The sequence below is a fragment of the Heterodontus francisci genome, chromosome 35, assembly GCF_036365525.1.
Source record: "Heterodontus francisci isolate sHetFra1 chromosome 35, sHetFra1.hap1, whole genome shotgun sequence".
Classification (NCBI taxonomy): Eukaryota; Metazoa; Chordata; class Chondrichthyes; order Heterodontiformes; family Heterodontidae; genus Heterodontus; species Heterodontus francisci.
Window position 1 is genome coordinate 38,056,386 of NC_090405.1, and position 19,118 is coordinate 38,075,503.

At 42.8% G+C, this 19,118-nt stretch overlaps 1 protein-coding gene across 1 annotated transcript; it reads right to left on the reverse strand.

The window, feature by feature from the left end:
• Nucleotides 1-11,024: 11,024 nt before the first annotated feature.
• On the reverse strand, nucleotides 11,025-18,160 carry nmba (neuromedin Ba). Its single transcript, XM_068015191.1, has 5 exons — nucleotides 18,096-18,160; nucleotides 13,917-14,024; nucleotides 13,650-13,792; nucleotides 12,352-12,539; nucleotides 11,025-11,093 (listed from the first exon to the last, which is right to left on the reverse strand). The coding sequence occupies exons 1-5, from the start codon at nucleotides 18,158-18,160 to the stop codon at nucleotides 11,025-11,027; spliced, it is 573 nt and encodes a 190-aa protein (XP_067871292.1).
• Between the last annotated feature and the right edge of the window lie 958 nt (nucleotides 18,161-19,118).

A 19,118-nucleotide genomic window follows, 5' to 3' on the forward strand; every position in this document is an offset into this window, starting at 1 on the left:
TTAAAGGGGAAGTGCGGCCTGTCGAGCTACAGCAGCGCCCCCTGTAGGAGAGGCGTCGCCACAGCAGCAAATGATGGTATCGGTGTCACAAGGCATGCTGGGTACATATAACATCCGTGCAAGGAAGAGACAAGTTACCATGTCAGTTGATATTCTGTTTTATTAAAGTCTCAGTATTTACACAATGCCTGTCACATAACCAAACACATTCCATGGTACTTTGGCAAAGGGGTAGCAGACACTGAACAGGCACAAGTGCGATGGGCTGAACAGCCTCCTTCTGTGATTCTGTGATTCTAGCAACAAGAGAAGTTGGGAAGGTAAACACTGACACTATCAAAGAGTTGGAGTTTGTGTAGAGTGCAGCTGAAGAAACATTAGGAAAACATTGGAGAAATCGAACCTCTGCCTCAAGGGCAATTAGAGATGGGTAATAAATGTTGGCCTTGCTATCAACACTCACAACCCAGGAAAGAACTTTTTCAAAAAGGTGAGCAGAAGAGTAGGTAGGATATTCTGAGTGTAGAATTGGTCCTGACAATGGACTAAATATGAAGTCTAAAACTTACTCAGAGTGACAGCACAGAGGTCACCCATCTGTGGTTTATCTGAGCCAGCAGCTGGTGAGGGAGATGGAATCAGGTCCTGAGGAGGAAAATGTCTGATGGCTTTGGTCTTGCTGAAGTTGACTTGGAAAAAGTTCTACTTCATCCAAGGCTTAGTGTCAAACAAGCAGTCAAGACCACACAGCAACAGTCACGGAATCAAGGATGAATGTTGAGTTGAACGTCATTGGCATATATGCAGAAGCGAACCTCCTGTTTGTGGATCATGTCTTCAATGGATAAGGAAGAGGAAGTGGCCCGAGGATGGGGCTTTGGGCACAATAGCGATGCATAAGGGGAGACAGTGGCGTAGTGGTAATGTCATTGAGCTAGTAATCCAGCGGCCCAGGCTAATGCCCGTAGGCCACTGGTTCAAATCTCACCATAGCAGCTAGTAGAATTCAAATCTAATTCATTGACAAGTTCAATGAATTAATATTAAAAAATCTGGAACTGAAAGCTAGTCTTAGTAATGGTGCCATGAAACTATCATCGATTGTCGTAAAAACCCATCTGGTTCACTAATGCCCTTTAGGGAAGGAAATCTGCCGTCCTTACCTGGTCTGGCCTGCGTGTGACTCCAGACCCACAGCAATGTGGTTGACTCTTAACTGCCCTCTGAAATGGCTGAGGAAACCACTCAGTTGTCAAGGGCAATTAGGGGATGGGCAACAAATGCTGGCCTTGCCAGTGACGCCCACATCCCATGAAAGAATTTTTAAAAATGGAGCACAGAGCAGAATGGGTGCATTTGGATGGATAAGAATGGAATCCAGAAGGCGTGATACCATGAAGAGGAGTCTTGGATCACAAAGGAGAGGTACTGGAGGAGAAAGTGATGGTCAGTTACATGGCACTCTGCAGTCATGTCAAGACATTGCAAAGAAACAGGTTATTGTATTTGGCTTTACTCTGGGCAGTCTCAGTGCTACAGTTGAGATTGAGATGTGACTGAAGGGATGCAAACAGGAGGTGGCTAGAGAAGTGTATGGTAATGATGTGTTTGAGGCCATTAAAGAAGAGGGGTTGAATATTGGAAAGAAGTTAGAGAGAACAGAGGGGTTGAGAGTAGGCTTTGAAAGAAAGGGTAGGATGATTACAGAAGTTTTGAAGAGGGGGGAAATAAAGTCTGAGGAACAGTAGAGGTTGCCAATAAGGTATGACCTCGCAGGGGATATGTTTTATAAAGCACTGTAGGTTGGGAGCTGGTGCAAAATGGAGGAAGGTGTAAAGTAGCATAATGGAACTGAAAGGGAAGAGACAGGTGAACAGAGAGTATACCCAATTGCGGGCACCTTGTATCAGTGAGAATAGAGAGTATGTGGGAGGGCGATCAGAGGAGACATTTTTCAGTGAAGAAGAGGAACTCGGGATTGTTTTTACCCTTAGAATGATACTCGATTAATAGAAGAATTTGACTGCAGAGAGAGAGAGAAGAGAGCAATTTAGCATCATCATGCAACAAAATATAAAATTTCTGAGATGTCCTCTTTGTCACATCTATTGTCACAATTTAATAATGCTCATGTGACACTGGAAACTCTTGAAGCTAATGCCTGCTTCTATTACCTTTAATAGGTAACATTGGAACACTTGTTATTCAGTCCTCCCACCACTGGTAGGTGAGCTTCCACTTTTGCCTGCTACAACAGATGCAACTGAAGAACATATCACTTCTTCCTCCTAACCGAGAGCAATGCCATGGGTGATTCAATATTATTTAGAGAACCTCCGGTTAGATTGCAAGTCACTCCCAAGTATCCATTACCAATATTAATCATCTATTTTGAGAACCTTGTAACTTGCTCACTATGAAATAGTCCCACATACATAGCAGACACACCACAAAGTGAGTTCCATAGGAACAGGAGTAGGCATTCAGCCCCTCGAGCCTGTTCCACCATTCAGTTCGATCAAAGTTGATCAGTTGCTCAACTCCATTTATGTGCATTTTCTCCCTATTACTTGGTACCCTTAGCTAATAAAGATTTCTCAATCTTGAAAGTTTCAATTTACCCAACATCCACAGCCTTTTAGGGGAGAGAGTTCCAGATTTGCACCATCCTTTGTGTGAAGAAGTGCTTCCTGATTTCACTTCTCAATTGGTGAGCTCTAATTTTAAGATTGTGTCCCCTTGTTCTGAATTCTCCCACAATAGAAAATAGCTTCTCTGTATCTACCCTATTGAATCCTTTTATTATTTTAAACCTTGAGTAGATTGCCCCTCAATCTCCTATAATCAAAGGAATACAAGCCAGGTTTATGCAATCTGTCCTTATAATTTAACATTCTAAATCATTCTGGTGTATCTGTGCTGCACTCCTCCAACACCAGTAATAACATTCCAAAGGATGTGGTGCCCGGAATTGAATGTAGTTCAAAGTTGAATTTGTACCAAATCAGAATCATGCTCGGGAATTTTAAGATCATTTCTATCAATTCACTTTCAACATTTTAGGTGGAAACTGTACAGCAAATGGAGGAATAGCCTTTGTGGCATTCACACAGATTTGTTAAATACTACAATCATGCTCACCCAAAGCACAGTGACTGAAGTACAAAACCCAAACTGAAGAGTTATAATAAAATTGACTTTTCCTTTAAAAAGTAGACAATGTTCTGTAAAATGGCTGCCGAAGGTCAAATGATCTGGCCCTGTATATTCAAATTGTCTTACTGTCTGGTAAGGACAAAAGGATACATTCCAAGCTAAGAAGTATCAATTACACTCATCCTGAACCCATCAAGAGACATTTCTGAATTGAATGGGTTCTTATGAAACAAAGAAGGTGTGAAGTAGCCACATCCTGGGCCATTGTTGGTCACCACAGGGAGGGGGCTCTGCAACTCCCAACAAAGGCAACATGCGGGAGAATTTTTGACCTTAGAATGTAGTTCTCTGGAGAGAGAGGGAGAGAATCAGAACAACATCCCAAAAGCAGGAACTGAAATCGCCAGTAAAGACCAAAAAAAGGTGCCCTGCTGTGAATTCTTCACTTAAACTTGTGCAGCAGAGAACTGAAAGTGATCACTGCCTCCAGGCTGAAATCTCAACAAACAGAAAAATCTGCAAACAACCCAGGCCTGCAACTTTAACAGAGAAATTGACCTCCAAGAAGATTCAGCATGTTTACCGTGAACCCTAAACACCTACCTCACTTCAAACCACTTACCTCTTTTCCTCGCTATCTGACTCTTGTGTGTGTGTGTGCACACACGTGTGCGAGTGTATGAGTGTGTGGTGCGGTTGTGATCATTTCAGGAATGAATATTGTTCGATAAATAGTTTATCTTCTGTTTTAAACCTACAAGAAAACCTGTTGCTGTCTATTTATTTAACAAATGAAACAAAAGGGGTTAAAACCCTAGTAACAACAACACTTGCTGCGGAACAATGGGAACAACCCACACCCCTTACCTGCTGGCCATGACGCTACTCTATACACAGTATAGAGCTGCAGTTGTGTTAGTGCGGGGAAGAGCTTTGTGGCATATTGGACTTGTGGAGACTATTACTGAGTCTGCTTAGGTTACTAAAGAATTCACGTGTCTATATGTGCAATTAAGTTCCTGCAAGATAACAACATGGAAAAAGACTGTTATTAAACTGATCTGGAGATTTAAAGCACAATTTAAATGTATAAAATATAGAATTGCTGCACCATTGTAGCTGACAGGCAGCTTGGATTAGTATCTCATCTCAGTCAGGTTTGTGGGTTGAAGCCCTGTCCATGACTTATCAAATAGCTGATTGTGCTTTTTTGGAGCCACAGTGCGATAGATAAGATGCTGAACTGTTCTGCTTGTTCAGGCGGATGTAAGAGATGCTGTGGTCATATTCAAAGAGCAGGAAGGTTCCAATAGCCAGATTTCTTCCCTCAAGCAACAGCATTTTTTTTTAAAAAGGACAGATTACCTGATCATTCATCTCACTGCTGCTCTGCTGGCCCTTGTGAGCTTTCTTTGCCTAAGTAACAGTGCCTGCATTCCAAAGTAATTCATTATTTCTGAGAGGTGTGCAAATGTGCTGCATTACAACATACCAACAACAACGTGCTTTTATGTAGCACCTTTAATGTAGTAATACATCCCAAGGTGCTTCGCAGGAGCGGTATCAAACAAAATTTGAAACCAAGCCACATGAGGAGATATTACAGTAGGTGACCAAAAGCTTGGTCAAAGAGGTAGGTCTTAATGAATGTCTTAAAGGAGGGGGGAGAGGCAGAGAGATTTAGAAAGGGAAATACACAGTTTAGGACATAGACAGCTAAATGTATGGTCGCCAATGGTGGAACAATTAAAATCGGGGATGCGCAAGAGGTTAGAGTTTTATGGGTACAGAGATCTCAGGGGGCTTCTATTAGTGCAGTAAAGTGGGATTAGACTTTTTTGACCAACACGGGCTCAATGGGCTCCTTCTATGTCATACATTTTCTATGATTTGTGGGGCTGGAGGGGATTGCAGAGATAGGGACGAGAGAAGCCATGATGACATTAGAAAACAAGGATAAGAACTTCTAAATTGAGGCGGTACCAGACTGAAAGCCAATGAGGGTCAGCGAGTACAGGGGTAATGGTTGAACAGGACATTGTGTGGGTTAAGATATAGGCAACAGAGTATATATGTTGTTACAACCAGTGAAAAATGTGTCTAGGGGTCTTTCGCTATCTTTACCTGGTCTTAGTGTAACAGGGTTTAATTTGAAACACACTGTGTTTTGAGCTCCCCTTTTTGTGAATCCTTGTTCAGAGTTTTCCAATTAGAAGACAAAGAAACCAATTCACCCAGGCTTTCTCAGGTTTAAAGAAGAAAGATGAAATTTTATTAAAACTTAAAACTTAAACACTAATATGGTTCACGCCTACGGATATATGACACACACATGCTAGCATGCACACGTGCTATACACATGCAAATTGGGACAGAAAAGAGAAGAGGAAAATATAGTAGAGAGGGGTTTGAAGCAATATCTTGTTACGGTGCTTCGAGCTCATTCAAGTAGTCTTTTTGTAAGTAGTCTTGCTTTTTGTTGGGGCCCAGTAGTCTTCTAAAAACCTTGTTCATGAAGGAAACTTTTCTCTCTTTGATTTTCACATGTTTTCACAAGATTCAATTCTGTGGGAAGGAGATGGAACAGGCAGACACGGGAGGATATAATTCTTGCTTTAGTTCCAGGAGATATCTTTAATCCATGAGCACACAGTTTTGTCTGAGTTCAAATCCAGTTGGAAGTTCAAATCTCAACAGCCAGCTAGTCATGTGACTAAAACTGGTCTGACCACTTCTTCTGTGTATTGGGAAAGCAGCAACTGGGTCCCCATTATTCCAACACTGTCTGTTACTATGCAAATGTCTTTCCAGTCAGCGACATGCAAATTTTAAGTTTTAATGTTCATGTAGCCAAATCATGTGTGCCTCAACCTTGGCAGGTGGGGGTGGGGGGGGGGGGGGGGGTGTGGCGGGGTTTGCCTGACAATGTATATAATGATCAGACCTCAATTCAAGTATTTATATCATTTGTTGGACCATTTGGAGATTTACTACCTATAAATTAAGAAATAATTTGCATTTATATAGCACCTCAGGACATCCCCATATGCTTCACAGCCATTTAAATACTTCTAAAGCATAATCCCTGTTGTAGGAAACATGGCAGCCAATTTGTACATCATAATCTCCCACAAAAAGTAATGCAATAATGACCAGATAATCTGTTTAGTGATTGTTACAGACAAGTGGTAAGGAGTGTGAGTGGTTCCCACTGTTCACCTCCCAACTGACTGCAATCGTGTTTTGTTTAAAATGATGAGTTAGTCCCTGAGTGTTTTACTTGCCAAATAAGCAGACAGTGACAGATTTTCTTATAGATTTAAAACAGAAGATTAACTATTTATGCATTCCCAAAAATGTTTGCAACATCACTCACGCACACATTCACTCTCACATTCACTCATAAAAGTAGATAGCAGGTAAAGGGTAAAAATTCAAGTCATGGTAGGTGTTCATGGCTTATGGTAACCTGCTTCCAGGTCGGACAGTCTTTTTTAAAGGTGCAGGCCTGGGTTGTTTGTAGTCTTGACATGTTGAAGTATTGTAGATTTCTGGTGGTTAAGATTTTAGATTGGAGGTAGTTCTCTGTTGTACCAAGTTGAAGTGTAGAATTAGCAGCAGGGCTCCTCCTTGCTTGGCAGGGGTTCTTTCCACTGGCAGACTGCTTCTGTGATGTTCTTGTGATCTATCTCTCTCTCTCTCTCTCCAGAGCTACCTTTTAAGGTAAAACTCTGTCATGCAGGCCCCCACCTTCCAAGAATGAGGCGCATTAATTTTGTCACATTAAATTTTAAATTGTTGCTGGGAAGAAGAGAAGGCCTGTGACAAGGCCCTGGCTGGAAAGACTTTTTTGTTTGCATATTAACAGACAGTGTTTGGGAACAAAGGAGCTTTCCGCTGTTCCAATACAATCCACAAACAGATGTGGCCTGACCAGTTAGTTACATGGCTAATCTGCTTGCCAGTCTGTTTTTTTTTTCTGAATTGTACACTTTTGAGCTGAGAGTTGGGGCAGAAAGCTGTTTGTTCCTGGATTGAAAAGACCTCTCCTGGCTGGCTCATCACAGACTCTCCTGTCTGCTCCATCTCTTTCTCAGGGAACTCCAAAACTCACTGAAGACACATGAACACCAAGAGAGAAAAGTCTCCTACAGTAAACAAGGTTTAAGAAGAGTACTGGGCCTCAACAAAAAGCAAGATGTACCTACCATCAAGGACTCTACAGTGAGCTTGAAGAACTGTAACAACAACACTTCAGATATTGCCTCAAACCTTTCCACTTTATTTTTCTTCTGCTCTTTTCTGTTTCTATTTGCATGTGTGTATCGCGTATGCATGCTAGCGTGGATGCGTCATGTATCCATAGGTGTCAACTGAATTAGAGATTAAGTTTAAGTTTAATAAATGTCATCTTTCTTCTTTAAACCTAAGAAAGCTTGTTTATGCTTGTTTCTTTGCCTTATAATTGGAAAGCAGTGAACAAGGAATCACCAAGGGAGAGCTAAAAACAGTGTGTTTAAAAAATAAAATCCTGTTACAGTAAGACCAAGTGAAGGCTGAAAAGGAACCCTAGACCTCTTTCTCACCTGTTCATAACAACTCTCACAAATTAGCTTCTGTTAGGAGATGCATGGCCTTCTCCCCTGTTATGACCACACATTGGGCCAAGATATAACCATGCCCATCGTTTGATGTTTGAATGAGAATCATTCTGTTATGATCTGTCTACTTTACACCTTCTTTGTTTCAGCAGAACCCATTCAATTCAGGAATGTCTCTTGATGGTTTCAGGATAGGTGTAATTGCTACCTCTTAGCCTGGAATGTATCCTTTTGTCCTTAACAGGCAGTGTGGCAATGTTTGAATACACAGACCAAGTCGTCTGACCTTCAGCAGCCATTTTTTGCAGCATTGTCAAACTTTTTTTTTAAAAGGTAAAGTCAATTTTAAGGAGTCCACCTTGAATAAAGTTGTATTTTAAATGTAGGAGTATAATATGTTTCTACTGGGCATATTGACTGGGGGTTAAACATAGGTCAGGACATCCGGGAGAACTCTCCTGCTCTTCTGTGAAATAACGCCATCATATCTTTTAGGACCTCAGCTTAACATTTCATCCAAAAGATGGCATTTCTGACAGCACAACACTCCATACAGAACTGAAGCATCAGTCTAGATTTTTGTTCCCAAGTATCTACCATGGGACTTGAACCTTCTGACTCAGAGGCTAACCACTGAGCCACAATTGACACCTATTAAAATACCTTTCATACAGCTGTAAATGGTCTTACACACCTGGGTTACAAAGCTGAAGCTAAAGGGATAAAGAGGATATATGAGGTTTGGGCCGTATTCATCAAATATATTAACTAAAAATATAAAGGAACAAAAAGATTCTACACCACAAATGTTTTGTAACATAAATTACATTCTCAGATTGACACCCTAATTGGGTCAATGCCAGTGCAAATTAACAGGAAAATATACCTAGACAATAGTAGATATATATCAGTGGTTTACAATCAGTTATCCAAAAAATGATCTCATAAACCTCAAAGCTGCAGCTCATAGCCTGAGATTGAATGGCTCCCTTAAATTTACTGATCAATTATTTGTGTTTGTTTCTTTAAGGCGGTAAATTTCTTTATTTCCTTTTCACACTGCTTCTCCATTGGTGCCTCAAGATACCACATGATGCAGGAGCTGAAGGAAGATTGATCTGATGTAGGCACTGAAAGAATGTTATATCGCACTTGCCACACCAGACAGGAAAATGTATTGATTTTTGTGAAATAGGATCTTATATGGGATTTGTGATGTAAGTATTGTCAGATTAATTCTGTGAGCTAATTACAGGAATATTATCAGAATTGTTTAGATTATCATTATATGTCTGCCTTTAGTTGGTCATATGTCTCTTTTAGATTATAATTTGTCAGTTTTATTGGTATATGATATACTGCCGTATATATCTTACACTGCTTGACAGTCCTTAGGAAGAAAGAATTTTCCTTATATTGTGCCTTTCATATTGTCAGGACATCCCAAAGTACATTGCAACTCTTGAAGTGCAGTCACTGTTGTTTTGTAGGCAGTCACAGCAGCCAACCTGCACACAGCAAGATCCCACAAACGGCAAATGAGATATTCAGCCAGTTAAAACAGTTTCTGTCGTTGTTGGTTGAGAAATGAATACTGGCCAGGACACCAGGGGGAACTCCACGCTGTACTCTGAGAAAGTGCTGTGGGATTTCCTATGTCTCCCTGGAGTAGTGAACGAAACTTCGAGCTTACATCCCATGCGAGGGACAGCACCTCCGACAGTGCAGCGCTCCATCACTGCTGCACTGAAGCATCAGCCTATATTAGGTGGTCAAATCTTAGTGCGGGATTTAAACCCAAAGATGACTCAAAGATGAGAGTGTAATTACTGAGCCATGCCAACACTAGGTATTTATTATAGCTGTATCTCTTTGTACCATTACATTTATAAGTTATATTGTAGTGACTGTACCCATATACTGTACTTTTGTAGAATCTGTTCTACATGTACCGTACCTGTTTAAATGAGTGAACACCTGGGATGTAATATTTCCTTCCTTACAAGTAACTGCCCAACAATCTGCCTTTGCCCAGTGAAAATGTAAAGCCTGTAAATGGGGACAAGGGTACTTTAAAGTTGGAGGTGGATTTGTATCCGCACTTCCCAGCACGGAGTTTCAGATCTGGGTTTTGATGCCAATTGTTGGGTGGAGAGGCTGCAAACCAACAGAAACAAATGAGAGAGAGGTAGTTACCCGAGCAACTTGCGCACCTCACCCAGTGCTGACGTCAGAGCAACACTTGCAAAGGTCTTAGAGATAATTGCCTCTCAGCCAAAGATGCTGCGTGTGTGTGTGGAGGGTGAGAACGGTGACATAGAGTTACATGGAATTTTACAGCACTGAATCAGACTATTTAGCTCAACAGGTCCATGCTCTACACAAGCCTCCTCGCAACCCTACCTACATATCCTTCTATTAATGCACTCTAATTACTGTTTGAGTAAAGAAGTTTCTCCTGAATTCCTAATTGGATTTATTCGGGACAAAAACTATATTTATGACCCCGAGATTTGGTCTCCCCACCCCCACGAGTGAAAATACGTTCTCCATGCTTATCCTATAAAATCCCTTCATGATTTAAAGGTCATACCTCAGCCTTCTCTTTACTAGCAAAAAGAGCTCCAGTCTACAATACATATACAAATAGAGAAGAGGAGTCGCTACTTTCCCCACAAAGAGATCCTCAGCTGTTGGAGGAAGGTAGAACGTATACCATAAGTTGTGACAGTGTGCAGGGGAGGACATGGATTCAACTCAGTGAAACAGCGGCCAGCATGGAAAAGCATGGGGCATAGGCTACTCGCCTGCACCTCCTGGCATCCACTCAGAGTGGCATGGGCTGAGATCTGAGCCTCAGTCAATGATAGTCATGAACCCCAGGGAGACCTATAGGAAGGGAGAATATCATTAATTAAATGGAAAGCCAGTCCTCGACTGTATACCCAGGGCATGGTCTCGGGATTAAACTGGAAATACTAGTTGCTTAAACAATATATTCTTTATTCACCACAAATAACTTTCTGGTTACATTAAAAGTGATTTAACAATGCAAAAACGTCAGAAAAATATAGAATAGTCCTTTCTGCCTCTTTAATATATCGATAAGACAATTGTACAGTAACAATACATAAAATATAGGTGACGTAAATACACCATTGTTACAATAAAATGTCCACATTCACCATTCGTTCATTCTCAATACAGTCTACAGGTTTGTAGGCCCGCTCACTCACATGTTTGCAAATGGTGATTTTCTTTTAACAATTAAGGATGTTCGTCACTTTTGGTATTTTTAACATATCTCTCGATCATCTTCATTATTAACTCCGTTCCCTGAAAAATAGAATCATGTCGATAACAGTTTACAATCTAGCCGTACTTCTATGTACAATGTGCGGACAGGGCACAGTGTACTTGTCATGTACAATGGACAGTGTGCTTGTTGCAATATACCCAATATAATATATCTGCCCCCGCTCCCCCTCCCCTGTTCCCCAGCCCACCGTTTGACATTTGAGATGCGCTTTCTCCTTTTTTTTTAAATAAAAACCTCTGCGATTATCCCAAGCACCTTAAATCAGCGCCGGACACTAGATTGGTTTACTGGACATCTTAAATTCAGCTTGTGGTACCCTTCAAAAAAGGATGTGGGCGCTCGCATTTTTGTATTAAATTATCAAACACATCTGTGGTTCAGTGAAATGTATCCAGTCAGCGGATGTATTAGACATTGATGTGGAACTGGGACTCTTTTATACTCAGGGGAGACATCAGAACCATGCTCAGGAGTGTATAGGTTGGGTCAGTCACTGGGTGTCTCTGAAGAGGATTGACTGGGTTGGGTCAGTTACTGGGTGTCCCTGAAGCGGATTGACTGGGTTGGATCGGTCACTGGGTGTCCCTGAAGAGGATTGACTGGGTTGGGTCAGTCACTGGGTGTCCCTGAAGCGGATTGAATGGGTTGGGTCAGTCGCTGGGTGTCCCTGATGGGGGTTGAATGTGTTGGGTCAGTCACTGGGTGTCCCTGAAGCGGATTGAATGTGTTGGGTCAGTCGCTGGGTGTCCCTGATGGGGGTTGAATGGGTTGGGTCAGTCACTGGGTATCTTGAAGGGGATTGACTGGGTTGGGTCAGTCACTGGGTATCCCTGATGGGGGTTGAATGGGTTGGGTCAGTCGCTGGGTGTCCCTGAAGTGGATTGAATGTGTGGGTCAGTCACTGGGTGTCCCTGTTGGGGGTTGAATTGGTTGGGTCAGTCACTGGGTGTCCTTGAAGTGGATTGAATGTGTGGGTCAGTCACTGGGTGTCCCTGAAGCGGCAGAACTGGGCAGGAGGTGGAGATGGGTATCAATGTCCAAAGATATCTTAAGGATGTCTGAAGATATTGTGGTGTCCAGTAACACAGGTTGGCTATCTGGACAGTCAGTGAGACAGAAAAAGCAAAAATTATACATATCGATTCTGAAAAAAATATTGAATACAAAATCGATACCACGTGAGGTAGATTTGGGGCATCACTCATACCTCCCTATCTGACACTCCCCCATTCCCCCCCCCCCCATTATGACAAACCTTTGCATTTGCTGGTTTACCTCAGTGCCAGAGTCGTATCTCACTCGCCTTCCCTCTGCTTCCTGAGCCAGGGCAACATCCAGCATCTTCCGGGTTAACAGACTCTTAAGATCCTTGGGACCTTCAGGGGAGTTCATAGGAAGTCTTGACGAGGTAGTATCATATCCACCTGGATAATCAAACAGGCTCTTCTTCCCCATAAAGTGCCCTAAAGAGCAACAACAAAAACATCTTTGTCATTTAATCTCTCCTGCCCTCTGCCCTATTACACACCTTCCCTTTTGTTCTCTTCCCCCCCCCCCGCCCCCCTTCACTTGCTTAAAACCTATTACATTTCTAACCTTTGCCAATTCTGATGAAAGGTCACTGACCTGAAATGTTAACTCTACTTCTCTCTCCACAGATGTTGCCAGACCTGCTGTGTATTTCCAGCACTTTCTGGTTTTATTTCAGATTTCCAGCATCTGCAGTATTTTACTTTCATTGAAAGCATCTATAATCGTGCTGCTAATTGGACACAAAATGAACAGTTTCCCCGGAGCACACATTCGGTCTGTTGTCAAACGGGCATCATCGAAACACAGAATGTTTACGGCGCAGAAGGAGGCCATTCGGCCCGTCGTGTCGGTGCCTGCTCTCTGTAAGAGCAACTCAGGAAGTCCCACTCCCCTGCTTTTTCCCCGCAGCCCTGCATTTTTTTTTCCGTTCAGATAATTATCCAATTCCCTTTGAAAGCCCATCCAGTGTCTCCTTGTCATTGTCTCACAGGGAAAGGAAGGCATTCAAATCCCTAGCTTTTGGAAGACCCATCAGGTCCAAATCCCATCCTTATCATTATTGTAATTCTGAGCAGCAACATTCATTCAGGGTCGATTTATACCGAGAGAATGACGCCGGTGGGAATTTCCAGGAACGGGAGAAGGGGAATGAATGAGAGCGGCTGGCAGCAACCGAGAGAGAGGATTGAAGAGGCACGATTATGGTTGGAAGAGGAGTCAGCAGTTGTATTAAAGTGAAACTTTGTTTTCAAACTAATTTTAGCATTAATTGAAATAATTGAAATAAACACAAGCATTTAGTCGATCCAAAACCCTGACTTTGATCATGCCAAACTTGAAATTTTATGCACTTATTTTTCCCAATTTAAAGCGTCAATGTCTGGAATCTCAATCCTTAACAGAAGCTGTGCTTAACATCGACCGTGATTCTCACTTCACCATGTAAAGCCATCCCACCCAGATACACTGGAGAAGAGTCCCTTCTGAATGAGATCCAGACACAATAAGACCACCCCAAAAAAAAAAATCCGTTATCTCACCTGTGGCCCACAGATTCCCTCTGGGGTTGACTTTGATCTTGGAAACTTTGTTTCTGAGTTCAGTGAGATCCAGGCTGACCGAGGCGGTGACAGACAGGTAGGAGAACACAACCAGGTAAGCTAGGAAGCTGAGATGTCCCATCCTGTGGGCGGAATATGCAGCCACGCTGAGCGACCTGCCCTGGGTCTGCCTGTATCCCTCTCTCCCTCTGTTCGTGCTAAAGCCTCCCCCGGTTTCTCCAGCTCTGTCTCGCCGCTTCATTCTACCTCCCCCTTTTATAACCCAGCAGCTGACGGCACCGGTGGGCGGCGCTGGGTCGATCCCCGGCTCCGCCACCACCGATGACTATAACGCGAGAGGACGGTGTGCCCCGACTGGAGGGGAAAGGCACAACAGAGGGAGAGAAAGAGAAAGTCAGTGTGATGGAGCGAGAGAAATAAATGGAAAGAGCAAAGTGAGAATGAGGGAGACAACTGTTGTCTGAGTGACCGAGGGGAGTTGAATTCTCTAGCTTAGAAATGTCCCAGAGTGCTGGTCCTTAACCTGAATAAGGTGGGTTCCACTGAATTGGAGCCGCTAGGGATAATCTAGTTAAACCCTGTACTCTTCCACACACTTCCGCTTGGCGTAGTTTCGCCGCTTGACCACATTTAGCTCAATGTTGGTCCTTTAATCAGAAAATTCGTCCCTCTGTGCATTCTCTGTGCTGTCAGGACTGGGAATAAACCAGCAGATCGACCCGCGCATTCAAACCTCTGCACTGTCCCACTCATTCCCCAAGAGGAGCGAAACAAATATCCCATAATCATCCAGCGTCAGAGATGGTTTCTTTCTGAATGATATTTAAGTAGAGAGTGACACTGGAACAGACAACACTGTCCAGAACGTGCATTCTATATAATTACATCGAATGTACAGCACAGGAACAGGCCATTGCGCCCAACTGGTCTATGTTAGCGTGAATGCTCCACACAAGCCTCCTCCCACCCATCTTCATCGAACCCTGGCAACCTATCATTTTATTCCTTTCTCCCTTCATGTACCTATGCAGCTTCCCATTAAATGCATTTCCGAATGAAATCTTTATGTTAAAAAGTGTTTCATTTTTATTTGGACTTTAACTTTGAGCCGAGTATCTGATCATTAAATTCCCAAAATCGTTCCCCTAAGGCCTGTCACAGATAATTGCTCCCACCGTCATATATCGCCTGGTTTTCCACCTTCCTGATCCCTCTGTTATGGATCCCTTGGTGAAACTGCCCACAGCCATTCAAGCAAGCCAGAGTTTGGAGAGGGAGTCATATTAATCAGACTCCAACTCCAGCTGATCAAACTTGTTGATTCCAATGAAAGTCAAACGATTATCCTTCACCTTCATTCATTACCATAATAGGAAATAGACCAAGTGAACCTGAGGTAACTCAATTTACTATCTAAATATAAATAATATTGTTAATGATAAGTTAAAAGTAACATGTTAAAGTATTTAAAAAATCCACGGCACTTTTAATTTATGTCTCTTTCAATTGAAAGGTAACAGTTTGCACCCTTAGAAAATTACTGAATTCATTTAGTAATCCTATTTCCCTCTCTTCCTTTTTGGCAATTCTTATCATTCTGAAGTTAGCTCTTTGAGTTTTAAATGTACAATTGCACTTCTCCAGTACCTTCCAGATCTCAAGACTTCCCAGGTCGACTTACAGCTAATCAAGTACCTTTGAAGTGTAGTCACTGTTGTAATTTGTTTTATTCATTCACGGGATGTGGGTGTCACTGGCAAGGCCAGTATTTATTGCCCATCCATAGTAACTTACAGGTGGTGGTGTTCCCCTGCATCTGCTGCCCTTGTCCTTCGAGGTGGTAGAGGTCGTGGGTTAAGAAGGTGCTGTCTAAGGAGCCTTGGTGCATTGTTGCAGTGCATCTTGTAGATGGTACACACTGCTGCCACGGTGCGTCGGTGGTGGAGGGAGTGAATGTTTATGGATGGGGTGCCAATCAAGCGGGCTGCTTTGTCCTGGATGGTATCGAGCTTCTTGAGTGTTGTTGGAGCTGCACCCATCCAGGCAAGTGGAGAGTATTCCATCACACTCCTGACTTGTGCCTTGTAGATGGTGGACAGGCTTTGGGGAGTCAGGAGGTGAGTTACTCACTACAGAATTTCCAGCCTTTGACCTGCTCTTGTAACCATGGTATTTATATGGCTACTCCAATTAAGTTTCTGTTCAATGGTGACCTCCGGGATGTTGATAGTGGGGAATTCAGTGATTGTAATGCCATTGAATGTCAAGGGGAGATGGTTAGATTCTCTCTTGTTGGAGATGGTCATTGCCTGGTACTTGTGTGGTGCAAAAGTTACTTATCAGCTTGGATGTTGTTCAGGTCTAGCTGCCGAGGGCATGCATTACCTTCTTATCTGAAATACTGCGAATGGAAAATGGCACTTCGTGTCCGAAAGACAGCACCTCCAACAGTGCTACACTCCCTCAGTACAGCTCTGGAGTATCAGCTTAGATTTCTCACTCAAGTCTCTAGAGTAGAACTTGAATCCACAAACCTCCTGACTTAGAGGAGACACTGCTACCCACTGAGCCACAGATTAGACTTGGTAAAATGTAAGACTTTTTGTGTAGCGGATATAATCGCCTGTTATAGTACAAGATCGAACCCGAATTCCTACATTCAGCACAGGTTAGTATGGAGTTGAGAGTTCAATGTAATTAGTTTATATCCAGAAGTTGGTTGGCTGTTACACGCAGATGTTTTATTTTAAACTGCTAAACATTCGTGACCCATAACCACAATATGTTTGCACCGCGCAGAAACCAAACAAATAAAGGGAAAACACACAGTTTACAGGCAGACTCTGCACAGCTCAGCATGTTAAGACTGGGTGATTGTTAGTTGTGACGAAGACTTGAAACATTAACTCTGCTTCTTTCTCCACAGATGCTGCCAGAACTGCTGAGTGTTTCCAGCACCTTCCATTTTTATTTCAGATTTCCAGCATTTTGCTTTTGCGTGTAGTGAATCCGTTTGGCTTGTGAATAAGGGGAAAGCTAATCGCTGACTTTAGGGGCAGCCAAAGAAGCAGGAATGAAGCACTCCCTCCGACACCCCCGCATCCTACTCGGTTTAGCGTCCAGTTTCCTTTCGAGTTGCAAAGGTCGGGGAGAACAGAACGGGTGTTACACAAACTCTCAGAAACTATCCCAACTGTCTGCTACTGTTCACCTGCCTTAGTTTCTCACTGCTGCTTTGAGAAATGAAGATTTTGAGGGTAATTACGGTGACGGTCGATGAGAATTTCTTAAATCTTGTCTACTGCCTTTCCCTCCCACTTCACGTTTCTATCTCACTCTTTCCAGGGTTGTCTCCCCCTTTGCATCTGGATTTTGTTGCATATACAGCAAGTGATGACACTTGAATGAATTCATTGGTAGGGACATCCCTCCAAAAGGCGCCGGCTAAAGCAAATCTTTCACCTCCTGTGATGGGTCCTACCTTGCACTTGAGGTGGAACAGTAACACGGCTCCCACTAGGGTGGGCTTTGCCTCTTGTGAAAGAACCCTTTAATGGAGTTCCTCCACACACCTTAACCCAAGAAACTGATTGCAGCCTTAACACACACAACACAAAAAAGGATCATTCCCTGTCTGTATTTTATCATCCGGCCTGGGAACCACCTGCGATTACACGGTTAAAGGACGAGTAGAATCCCCTTTTTACGTATCCCATGTTAGAAAGTGAGCAGATTAATTAGACATTAAAAAGCACCTTAGGTGACTGAAATATTAGCAAATGAAAAGTGAACGGCATAACGCCTGCAGTATTTTTGTCGAACTGTTTGTTCTATATCAGACATAACGGGTCTCTGGCGGTTTACCGAACGATATCTTACTTTAAGATGTCCAGGGTTCTTCATGGTTTATAGGATACCTGTAAACAGACAGCTTATACGGTACAGTCCTCGTTGCATCTTAAATATCTGTTGGAGCCACGCGTTAACACTCTGGTGTTAACCCTTAGACTGCCAACCGGTCCAGATTTTCCTCGCTCTCTCGCCAGCCGTTTTTCTACAGTATTCCGCTCTCTCGCTTTTACTCTGAAAGTATCATGAATTGTAATATCAACATTTAAACAACTAAACAAAACGGAAAATTAATCATGTCCACCCTGCCTTCTTTACCCTTTTCTCCTTATTAATTTTACTTTTATAATAATTCTGTCTTACATATTTCCTATGTCCTTCTTCATGAAAGAGTTAAACACTGCCCTTAGAATTCGTACTGTACTTCCAGTGTCAACTTTGGAGGTAGCAGTGACTTTCTAATCAAACTGAAGCCCATGGAACAACAAGGACAGTGAGAGTGTGGATAGGAAATCTACAGGTTCACCACCCTCTGAGTGAAGAAATGTCTCCTCATCTCGGTGCTAAATGGCATACCGCATATCCTGAGACTGTGACCCCTGGTTCTGGACTCCCCAGCTATCGGGTACATCCTCCTGCATCTAGCCTGTCTAGTCCTGTTAAAATTTTATAGGTTTCTATTAGATCCCCTCTCATTCTTCTAAACTCAAGTGAATATAGGCCTAATTGACCCAATCTCTCCTCATACGTCAATCCTGCCATCCCAGGAATCAGCCTAGTAAATCTTCTTTGCACTCCCTCCAGGGCAAGAACATCCTTCCTCAGATAAGGAGACCAAAACTGCACACAATACTCCAGATGTGGTCTCACCAAGGCCCTGTATAACTGCAGTAAGACATCCTTCCTCCTGTACTCAAATCCTCTTGCTGCACCTGAATGCTTGCTTTCAGTGACTGGTGTACAAGGACACCCAGGTTTCGTTGAACCTCCCCCTTTCCCAATCTATCACCATTCAGATAATCTGCCTTTCTGTTTTTACAACCAAAGTTGTAACCTCACATTTATCCACGTTATACTGCATCTGCTATGCTTTTGCCCACTCACCCAACTTGTCCAAATCACATTGGAGCCTCTTTGCATCCTCCTCACAGCTCACATTCCCCCCCAGCTTTGTGTCATCTGCAAACTTGGAAATGTTGCATTTAGTCCCTCCCCCAAGTCATTAATATATATTGTGAATATCTGGGGCCCAAGCACTGATCCCTCCGGTAGCCTGCTAATCACTGCCTGCCACCCGGAAAATGACCCGTTTATTCCTACTCTGTTTCCTGTCTGTCAACCAGTTCTCAATCCATGCCAGTATATTACCCCCAATCCCATGTACTCTAATTTTGCACACTAACCACTTATGTGGGACCTTATCAAAAGCCTTCTAAAAATTCAAATACACCACATCTACTGGTTCTCCTCTATCTATTCTACTAGTTGCATCCTCAAAAAACTCTTGTAGATTTATTAAGCATGATTTCCTTTTCATAAACCCATGCTGACTTTGTCCAATCCCATTTATGCTTTCCAGGTGTTCTGCTATCACATCCT

Bases quoted from the DNA above. Each gene is read 5' to 3' on its own strand.
- nmba (XM_068015191.1), bottom strand. From the start codon at position 18,160: ATGCAGGAGGATGTACCCGATAGCTGGGGAGTCCAGAACCAGGGGTCA. The intron at 13,793-13,916 runs GTAGAATGAAGC...TTCCGCCCACAG, and splicing joins CTGGGTTATAAAAGGGGGAG to GATGGGACATCTCAGCTTCC. The intron at 12,540-13,649 runs GTGAGATAACGG...GTTGCTCTTTAG, and splicing joins AGGGAATCTGTGGGCCACAG to GGCACTTTATGGGGAAGAAG.